At 36.2% G+C, this 11,363-nt stretch overlaps 1 protein-coding gene across 6 annotated transcripts in view; it reads right to left on the reverse strand.

Moving 5' to 3' along the window:
* Nucleotides 1-5,381: 5,381 nt before the first annotated feature.
* The window catches only part of LOC125667965 (heat shock factor protein-like), a 27,814-nt gene continuing 21,832 nt past the window's right edge, over nucleotides 5,382-11,363 (reverse strand). For all 6 annotated transcript variants that reach the window (XM_048901713.2, XM_048901706.2, XM_056153173.1 and 3 more), the window contains one exon: nucleotides 5,382-8,200. In XM_048901713.2, the coding sequence (XP_048757670.2) occupies nucleotides 8,022-8,200 (179 nt within the window). In that variant the 3' untranslated portion in view covers nucleotides 5,382-8,021. The remainder of the gene's footprint in view (nucleotides 8,201-11,363) is intronic.

Below are 11,363 nucleotides of genomic sequence, written 5' to 3' on the forward strand. Positions count from 1 at the left end.
GGAAGACTAATTGTGGTCGAGATAAAAGATGTCCAGTTGACATAAAATTGCATGAAAACTTAATCACATTTAGAGGTCATGTAAAGTTTTCTGGCCCACTGATTCTTAGAATATTGTTTAACGAGAATTATTAAATATCGAGAATATTTCACTCATATGGATTTTAATAATTTTTCCTATATATTTGTATGCAAAACTTTGACCCCCTTTTGTTTCCCCACCCTAACCCTGGGGGCCATGGTTTATTCAAATTTAAATTTGCATTATATGTCATGAAGCTTTCATGTAAATGTAAACTTTTGTGGTCCAGTGGTTCTTGAGAAGAAGATTTTTAAAGATTTTCCCTATATAATTATATGTAAAACTTTGATCCCTTACTGTGGCCCCATCCTACCCCCGGGTGTCATGATTTTAACAAACTTGAATCTGCACTATGTCAGGAAGCTTTCATGTAATGTACTTTCCTAGCCCAGTGGTCCTTGAGAAGATCTTTAAAGATTTTTCATATATATTTGTATGTAAAACTTGGATCCCCTATTGTGACCCCATCCTACCACCGGGGCCATGATTTTAATAAACTTGAATCTGCACTATGTCAGAAAGATTTCTTGTAAATTTCAGTTCTTCTGGCTCAGTGGTTCTTGATAAGAGTTTTCAATGACCCCGCCCCATTTTTGTAATTCCCTTTGAAAAGGGCATGACCCTTTATTTGAACAAATTTGAAAGCCCTTCAACCAAGGATGCTTTTTGCCATGTTTTGTTGATATTGGCTCAGTGGTTCTGGAGAAGAAGTCGAAAATGTATATTAAAAAAAAAGTTTACAGATGGACAGACGACGGACAACAGACAATCAGAAAAGCTCACTTAAAGCTTTCAGTTCAGGTGACTTAAGAAAACGTATCAACAATTATTCTTTCATATAGTGATGGTAACCGGAATGTCATGAGCTCGAACCCCTCTCGTCACACCTAAGACGTTAAGATAGGTAGTGATTGTTCCTTCGCCAAACGCTCCCCAATTAGAAGTGAAAATCAAAGGTCTTTCGGATATGACCCTTTTAAAAAACGGAGGTCCCGTGTCACGACAGGCGTTAGCACGCCAACAAAACTCTCACTGAGCAGCTACGACCCTGAGCGCTAAGCGTAGCTCTAAGTTTGTAGGACTTCGTCTACAGCTGGTGACGTCTTAATATGAGTGAAAAAAGTCTCGAAAGGACGTAAAAACAAAATCAACAAACAATCCATTTAGTGATGCCTTGTTTGATGTTTTTAAAGATACATGTAGGTCTAAAGCCGATTAAACCTTACCCCCAGCAGATATTTTGTATTCAATCCTCAAAGGATTTCAACAACAGGCTTTCGCTATTGATGGCTTCACTTGGAAAAGAAAGTTACCATAATGATAAGGGCTATGGACCCTCATGAAACGGAATTTAGTATAAACAAGGTGAAATCTTGGGAGATGTTGAACTAGTAGACTTTATAAAGATTCAAACATGTAAGCAGAGAGTTTTGCTGATCAAAGTGATTACTCCATCCGGAGGACCCAATTCAGTACTAAGGTAGATGAGAATTCTGAAAAGGGAAATAACTCTTAACGGGAAAAGGAATCTGAAGCACAATTCTTAGATAATGACAAGGTTGTTCCTGAACATTTATTAGATCTTTATAATATGTCTTCTGTTGGCAAGACTTTAGGTGAGAATCGTAGCATTTTGAATCTCAAACAGCATTTACAAACAATGAATCAGATTTAGGAGTCACTAGCCTTGTACAACATGAGATAGATACTGGAGATGCCAAACTTATCAGGCAGCCTCCTAGGAGAGTCCCTTTGGGATTTTCAGAGGAAGAACAGCGTGTTGATGTTAGGGATACTTGTTCTACATTTGTGACACTTTTTAAAAAAGTATTTACCGGAACATTCCCTTTATTTTAGATGTCACTAAATCTACTGCAAGAATAATGGAAAGGGGAGTCCCCTGGGGATCCGGGTTAGAACAGGTTCTCAGTACCCCATGCTTTCGTAAGAGGCGACTAAATGGGACGGTCCATCGGATGAGACCACAAAAACCGATGCCCCGTTTCACAGCACGATAAAGATCACTCCCTGCTCAAAGGCCGTAAGTGCCGATCATAGGCCTCTTCACTGGCAATGGTGACGTCTCCATATGAGTGAAAAATTCTCGAGATGGACTTAAACAATAATCAATTAACTGAAGAGGGAAAGAGCCTACCGTTGCTTGGGGTGCAAAGACGGAAAAGTCTACGAAGGGGAGAAGAGCACGTCATAAGCCACTTTTTCGAGTATCACGTCGCCCTGTACACCAATCCATTTTATTGTTCCTTGTGTTACTTTCAGACGGAGGATGAATTAAAGTTATGAGAAAACATAGAGCTTTGGAGGTAGTGAAGGAGCTCATGGAGAAATGTGAACAGGTGAAGGAGACTGGCTACCTCCACCGAAATCAACACTCTATCACACCGTAAACTACGAGCGGCTGGGGAAGGAAGAGTCAGCTAAGGAGTGTGTAGAAAGGGTGAAAAGTTCACAAAACCAAAGGGAACGCTTGCTTCTGTTAAGACTTTCTCTACTCTGATTTCATTTCTGGAGCTAGAAATCAATATAAATGCTTTAGAGCTCTTGGTCTTCATGGACGACGAACATCAGAATAACCATATCCAGGGGTCCCCCTATTAGTACCTGCAGCGACAAATGGATATGCACACAGAAAGGACATCCCTATGAAGCTGAGCCCCTCCTAGACTTGTTAACTTCCAGCATCCGTAGTGGTGAGTGACTGATTCTCACAGGATGCGACAAAGAGGTTGCAGGGCGCTCCGATTGCTGAAGCCCTTAACCTCATCAACCCTGAGAGGAAGCAGGTCGGTCACCAACAGATGGAAGGATTACAGTGGGGTCAAAGCAGTCAAGACACATTAAAATCTCAGACGGAGAATCGACAATAGACAGGGCTTCAGAAAGACAGTTGATAAAAAATGGAACTCCAGACCGAAGACAAGAGAGACACCGAGACCAGAGGACAATCACTGACGCGACTAAACTGCGACATCCTGAGAGGAATATTCCGATTACAAAGAAACATGGACCTCCTGCTGCGAGAAATGCAAGATCATACCGACATTTTACGGACCATCCAAGACCGGGGAATGGAAACAGGCAGCATGTTAGGCAGTGTTCACTCGTAAGGTCAAGGAATGTGAACAGGATAAGGAAACCATTCAATGTCAATAGGTTTAACCATGGGAGGTTTTGAAGAGAAATAATTTAAAGGCACCCATATTGTGGCTATTTTCATGTTGTTGTACCGGTATGATTTTTTGTAATGGTATAATGCAGTTTGTGTCCCATGGGGACATGGAAATGAAAGGGGTGTGGTTTTTATACATGAAACTCCCCATTAAGCATTTTCTTACTTTTGTTGAAGCGAGCACACCACTGCACAATGCAATGTACATAGATTTAAACTATTAAGGATAGTTCTACAGATTTTAACCTGTTGAATGTAGCTATCATTATATTTACGAGATATTTCTAATGATATATTATGCGTCAGTAATTATAATTTCATGAAATAAATTCACGGTCCGGTGACCGAACAATAAACCTAACGTTATAGTAGCTTGCCTCGATTAAGGATGTATGCTACACCAGAGAAATTTGATATGGATAAAAAGTGGAGGATATGTACAACAATATTTTGAAAGTGAAAACTTTCAAATTTACTTTATTTAGTAAAAAAAAAAAATGCAGTTTTAGTAGAAAGCAGTCTGTAAAAAAAAAAATTAAAACCCCTGCTGGACTCGAACCCGCGATCTATATATAGTTCAGTAGTCAACGTGCTAACCTACTGAGCAACTCGATAACTTTTGGAATGAATTGGCATATATTGCCGATATAAAATGTATATTTTCATCCATTTTTAAAAGAAAGTCAGCCATTATGACGATGTAGAGTACATCCTTAAGGAGGTATGCTACACCAGAGAAATTTGATGTAGATGAAAAGTGGAGGATATGTACAATATTTTGAAGTTGAAAATTTTCAAATTTACTTTATTTGGTAAAAAAAATAGTTTTACTAGAAGGTAATCTGGAAAAAGAAATTGAAGACCCCTGCTGGACTAGAACCTGCGACCTACAGTTCAGCAGTTGGTATGCTAACCTACTCGTCTAGGTATTTAAATTGAAAAAGAAAAGTCAGATATTGCTGATATTGATTTTTCATCCATGTTTGTAAAGGAAGTCAGCCATTATTACGATGTAGAGTACATCCTTAAACAAGAGTACCACCAACGGTACATAATACGCCCGTGAAAAGCTAATATATGGTGTTTTTCTTACACCACGATTTGTAGAACTTGCCTTCAGGTAGTAACAGCAATCATGAAAATGTGACATACTTTCTTTCCATCGTAAAAACAAGACAAAGAATGTACTCTCTATGTAATATTTTGACTTGGCATAAGATGTATGCGTACCAAGTTTGATGGTCCTAGCCCCAACGAATCGGTCTGAATCCTGCTAATACGACCTTGACCTTAAGAAAGAATAGGCACCCTCCACTTGGCATAAAGTGTAGGCGTAATAATGCAAATACCAAATAGAGAGCGATTCTGACAAACAAGTTGATGTTACAGGGGTTTCAACAGTCTCGTTTAAAATCAGCATTTCACAAATTCTATGGTCATTATAATGATCTAGTTTGCCAATACAACCTACTTTGGGTCAAATGCTGTCCGACTAGTTCCAGACTGATTGTTGGGCCGTTCTTGGCACACTGATTTTGACTAGGATACTCCCGTTTACCCGATCCAGAAATGGGGCTCACAACGGGTGTCGACAGAGGATATTTACTCCTCCTAGGCACTTGATCCCACCTCTGGTGCATATGTATGTCCAGGGGTCTGTGTTTGCCAACTCTTTATTTTGAATTCCTTATACGAGTTGAGATTGATCACTGCTTGTTATCTTCACCTTCCATTCTAAATTCTGGGTCAAATTGTTGTAACTCAATTTACAATCATTAGGACAAAAGCAATATTTCCATATACATGTATAATAGTCAACATTGAATGACATGTTCCGATATTTGCAATTCCTTCGTGAATAAAATGTTGCAATTACTAACAAATTTCACCTGATGATCTCGGCAATATCTTAATTAGCGCCAGTAGAACAGATGTGTGCGGTAGTTGTGGTCGCCAGTATCATTTGTTGAATGAATTTGTAGTCAGGGATGCATACCAACTACAGGTATAAACTGTACTTTAATAAATTTAGATTGTTTCCTGGCAGTTGTAATTACTTCCAAAACCTACAGAAAATCAACATACTTGGAATATTCAACACAACAATTCAACGAATTACAATCTTTTATTTCCGATGTCAATCTCTTTTAATGTATAACATATTGTAAAAATCTACTAGACCTGCCCTAATACTCCCGCGAGCTCATCCATATTTAAAGTATTGTATAACTGAGAACCAGAAAGATACGAATTTCAACAATCTTCATGTTTCACATGAATATAAGTTACTTCTTGTGACCTTGATTTGTGTCAATATTCACTGTGAAAGGGAGGAAATGCAAATCTGAGCAACACAGTAGAGCTCTTTTGTCACCAACTTGAATCTACACTAATTGGGTGAAGCAAGTCAATTGTCCCAAGACAGGCAGACATGGTGAAACCGAACCCCCCCCCCCCCCCCCCCCCCCCCCCCCCCCCATGAAATACTTCTATGTGTATTCAAAATACTTCATAAACTCCATTTCCATCTTGACCCATTCTTCTTGATTTTTAATAACATTAAAAACAAAGTACTGAAATCTGAAGAAAATGACTCCCATTACTTTGACCTTTTCTAATGACCTTAGATACAGAGTCTGGTGGTGACATGGTATCTTGTTATACTTGATATCCTTCTCAGTGTCAGTATTGTCTGGAGTCATTCTCTACTGTAGTTCACTGGTTCTACTACATTATGTTAGATAAACAGACAGGACAAGGCCATTCCTGTACATTCTAACTTTGGCGAGACTACCATTAATTGGTACTTGAGAATCCTTCGCCCGCAGATTATATATTTTAAATGCAAATTTACAATGCATTCCATACAAAATAAAATAATATTATTTGATCTTCTCTGTTAGATCACGTCCAACTATCTACAAACCTGTGAGGTATAAAAAGTATACATAACTTAAAGCAAACTGACAACATTTTTAATGAAGCTGTCAAGTACATGTAAGCATTATCCACACTATCAACCATGTGGCCAGTTTTACATTCCTCAAAATGTACACAAATACTGCGCAAAATACTGCCATGTTTCAGACCATTCCATAAATAAACTAAATAGAATATACATGCAATGAATGATAATGACATTAATTTCTTATTTCTTGAGTTGTTCACATAAGAAATGCTTTTTTTTTTAAAATTGTAATACAATCTTTGAAATGGCATAAACAGAAAAATAACATTTCATATGGTTATCTCAAAACCAAACCATGCTTTATATACAAAATGTATATATATATATATATATAAAAGGCTACTTAAGTGGGTGAATGATGACCTTGGTTGAAATTTATTACTTTTTAATCTCTACACTGGAAATACAAGAATAGTTCAGTGATTTTTCAAAAGGGTCCTGTGGCTTTCAAATTGGGAAAACCTAGACATTATTGTAAACATGCTAAATATATCAAATCAAACAAGAAATTAAACACAAATTCATGTCATTCTTCTTTTATTTTACATATTTATCTTTCTTTTCTTTAAGCTATTAAAATTTTCGACTATTCTTTATTTATCATCTAAAATTGATGCGTCCTTGTCATGTTGTACATAAACTATTCACACCGAATTTTTTTTAAACAAATACGTTTTTCACAAATTTTTATTATTGGGAAAAGTGCAAGTTAAATTGGGAAAAAAATAAGTAATTTTTGGGACGAGAAAGGGCCGATATTCGGACCTAAAATGGGTCTTAAAAAATCACTGTAAGTATTAACTCTGCTCTACTGAGGCCAGATCATTTTGTTTCATTATAAGCAAAATTCATTATATCAAATTATTTTCTATATTTTCAAAACCATGGAAAATCAGTTTCTTGTGAGATGTAATCATTACAAGAATGTTTAAGAAGAACTGTATTAATTAACAAACTCTGAATTTTAACAAGAATTTTTCAAACAAAAACTTACCCATAATGAAACAATCGACAGAAAACATTTAAAGTGAAGCTATTTACAACACCAAAGTTCTTTCATCATGATTGTAAAATTGTGCTTTTGTTTTGTAAATATTTTTGTCAATTCTTTAATTTTGAATAGTGTTTTAATAAAAACAAATACATGATTACCTTAACAGACATCATGGCAAATATATGTAGATCATTTAGTGATATATACAGATTCTGTGAAACAGAAAAACAATTAAAAATATCTTTATAATGTAATGAAACAGAACTATATTAAATGTATCTAAAACAATCTTTAGGCTTTTGAAGTGACTCTCTCTCTCTCTCTCTCTCTCTCTCTCTCTCTCAAATGACAGTATTACACAACCACAATATTTTGTAGAATATACAAACCTCTCACATTCCCTTTAGCAAACCAAATTGAATTACAAATCAGCACAAACTATGAAGTACAGTAAAACACGTTTATAATGAACATGCTTACAACGAATTCACGTTTATTGCGAAGTGATATCTATTTCCCTATGAAAGGAAAATAACAAAAATGTTGTTGGACTGAAGGAAGTTTGGTTTTGAAGAACTGTTTTTCACTTACCCTGGAGGATCGCTATAACCATGTTTTACAGTACACCCTGGAGGATCGCTATAACCATGTTTTACAGTACACTCTGGAGGATCACTATAACCATGTTTTACAGTACACCCTGGAGGTTCACTATAACCATGTTTTACTGTAAATGTACAAGGAATAAGTGTACAGAGTACAACATGTACATCTAGTATGCCTCGTGTTTAATCCAGGTCATCAGCTGATATCTGGATGGGGAGGGGTGTGTCCAGTGATTTTGATTTGTTGGACTGATCCATGCAATCCTTTGTGGAATCCTCTTCATTATCCTCCTTGGACATTTCAGCAAGGTCAAAAAGGTCAGGAACACTTTCATCTCCCATTTTGTATTGGACAAGAGACCCTATTATAAAACAAATTCCTTAACCCTTTTACATACCAAATAATCTATGACCAACATGTCTAGTTTTCATAAATTAATTGAATACTTGCTGAAATATTTTCTTTCAAATTATGTGAATCTGATGTATTCATTACATTGCAATCAAATGAAAACATTCTTAGGGGATTGTATATGCAATACATGTCCCCTACCGGCGCCCCCATTAATTGACGACTGTTGAGAGAATGTACATTTGATGTTTGACCTTGAACCATGAGCCCGATACATTGGTACCCAGTCACCATGTTTACCAGTATCGAATTAGTTTCATGTTTTGTTGATAATACAGTTGACTCGTGTAGTTTTTATAAGAAATGAGATAGTTTTAATCTTTGCACAAAATATGTGGAGGAATCATTCAAATAATCGTGCAAATGGAACACAAAACAACACTATTTGACATTCATACCTGTATTTTAAATACTTATAAAGGACTTCTAAATACTACTTGGGGGCCTACTATCAATTGTTTGAAAATCGATTTTGAATATCCACGACTTCAGGAATGTGGTAAATTGAGAACTGCCTACCGATCAGGCTTCACTCACAGACTACACAAAAATAATTGTGTGATTGACAGAATGGATATACATTAATGGGCTTGAAATGTTATATTAATGAAGTTATTATTATTATTATTTTTTTTTTTTTTTTACAAAATCAGCGATCGAGATTTGTCAACTGCCTCTATTCAGACGTCCTACTTTTACCGCATTTTCATCGGAACACAATCCCGATTCCCATGAATAAAAAATGTACAATATAAAAACTAATTTCTTTAGAACTTGTCCATCAAATTTGAGCTTCATCTGTAGTTTGCCACTCTGAATCTACATTGCAAGTTTCTAATGAATCCACACAAACATAACATGAACAAGAGGCACACACGCCTTATCGGTCACCTGAGTACTAGTTAAAAGTATCACTAGTCCCATGGGCTATGAAATCTAGAAAACAAATTCCTGTTCTGAATATCTAAACTAAATTGTAAAATTCAGCAACAGCATAAAACAAGATGTGTTCTTAAAACTTCAATGCCCACAAAAGTGCATATACTGATGAAGACTTTACCACATGACTAATTTGGACCCCTCCTCGAGTCAAAATCCTGGGGTTGCGAAATTCACCATTTTTTGTATATTCTTTTCTCCTCTTCATGAAAATGCATTAAGATTTTATAATGTATCAGCAAAGTTGAAGAAGTCCTTCAAATCATTAAGACAATAATCATTATAATAATTTTGGCCCCACCTAGATACCAAAATCCCTACCCCTGGGATCATCAAATTTACAATTTTGGTAAAGGACTACCTGGTCTTTCTAAATATCCATTTAGTTTCAATTAGAATCAATAGCACTAAAGAAGATGTTATTTTAAAAGTGTTTTACACACTTAGGGTCAGAACCCCTGCCCCGGGGATCATGAAATTCACAATTATGGTAGCAGCCTTCCTGCTGTATATCACTATGCATTTAGTTTTTCTTATACAAGTTTTTGTAACGCACCTAGGGACCCAGGGGTGCAGGAGTCCTGAAATTTACAATTTATGTCCCCTTGGTCCCAAAGATGCTTCAAAGCAAATTTGAAAGGAATTGGAATGGTAGTTACCAAGAAGAAGTTAAAAATGTTCTTTTGTTCACACATTTAATAACTGACCATTTTGGCCCCACCCAGATACCAAAAACCCATGGGATCAAGAAATTAACAATTTTGGTAAAGGACTATCTGCTCTATCTAAATATCTATTTAGTTTCAATTCAGTATCAATAGCACTATAGAGGATGTTATTTAAGTGTTTTACACATAAACACTATATACATATACCCAGTTTGGCCCCGCCCTGGGGTCACAACCCCTACACCTTGGATCATGAAATTAAAAGTTTTGGTAGAAGCCTTCCTGCTCTACATCACTATGCATTTGGTTTTTCTTACACATGTGCAGTTGTAGAGAACAATTTTTGAAAATTTGTCAATTTTGGGACGTCCCCCCATAAGACCCAAGGGGTGCAGGAGCCCTGAAATTTACAATTTATGTCCCCCTTGTCCCAAAGATCCTTCATACCAAATTTGAAAAGAATTGGAATGTTAGTTATCAAGAAGTTAAAGTGTTCAATTGTTAATGGACAACGATGGACGGCAACCAATTGCAATAGGTCTAAAAAGTCTGGAAAACTAATGGAACAGACTGGCAGTCAGACAGAGGGATGGACGGACAGATGGAGAAGAAAGCTATAGTTCCCTTCAGTTTTACAAACCAGTAGGGGACTAATAACTACCATTTTATATATCATAATTTTATAAATTTGTATTTATATGTATCACATAAAAACAGATTTTTTTCTTACTTTTGAGTACATTCATGCTAAAATTTTCATTAAAAAAGAGATCCACAAGATTTAACAGTCATCTGAGTTTTATACAACAAACTAAATCTAAAAGCACTGCTTGTTTCTGGAGCAGTGTTTGTGTGTGATTTGAAATGATGATTCTTAGAATATTGCACTATTGTAGTTTTCATCAACAAATCTTTTTTTTTTTTTTTTTTTTTAAAGTTTAAAAAAAAAAATTATCAACAAATTTTACACATGGTGACTTTGCCCCACCTCATCACATTACAAAGGTCATCATTTTAACTATGCTATATCACATTATTACCTTTCAAAGAGTAGTTTTCACTTAGTGGTTCTGCCCCATCCCCATTGATCGAAATCCTTTTCAGTGATATATAACAAGACAACTGCTCTAAAATGATTTGTGTTCAGTGAGCTTTTGCTTGATTTGTGAGCCTTGGAAGACAGAAGTTTTGCTTGATTTGTGAGCCTTGGAAGACAGAAGTTTTGCTTGATTTGTGAGCCTTGGAAGACAGAAGTTTTGCTTGATTTGTGAGCCTTGGAAGACAGAAGTTTTGCTTGATTTGTGAGCCTTGGAAGACAGAAGTTTTGCTTGATTTGTGAGCCTTGGAAGACAGAAGTTTTGCTTGATTTGTGAGCCTTGGAAGACAGAAGTTTTGCTTGATTTGTGAGCCTTGGAAGACAGAAGTTTTGCTTGATTTGTGAGCCTTGGAAGTCAGAAGTTTTGCTTGATTTGTGAGCCTTGGAAGACAGAAGTTTTGCTTGATTTG

This window comes from Ostrea edulis, chromosome 1 (assembly GCF_947568905.1).
Source record: "Ostrea edulis chromosome 1, xbOstEdul1.1, whole genome shotgun sequence".
In the NCBI taxonomy this organism is placed as follows: Eukaryota; Metazoa; Mollusca; class Bivalvia; order Ostreida; family Ostreidae; genus Ostrea; species Ostrea edulis.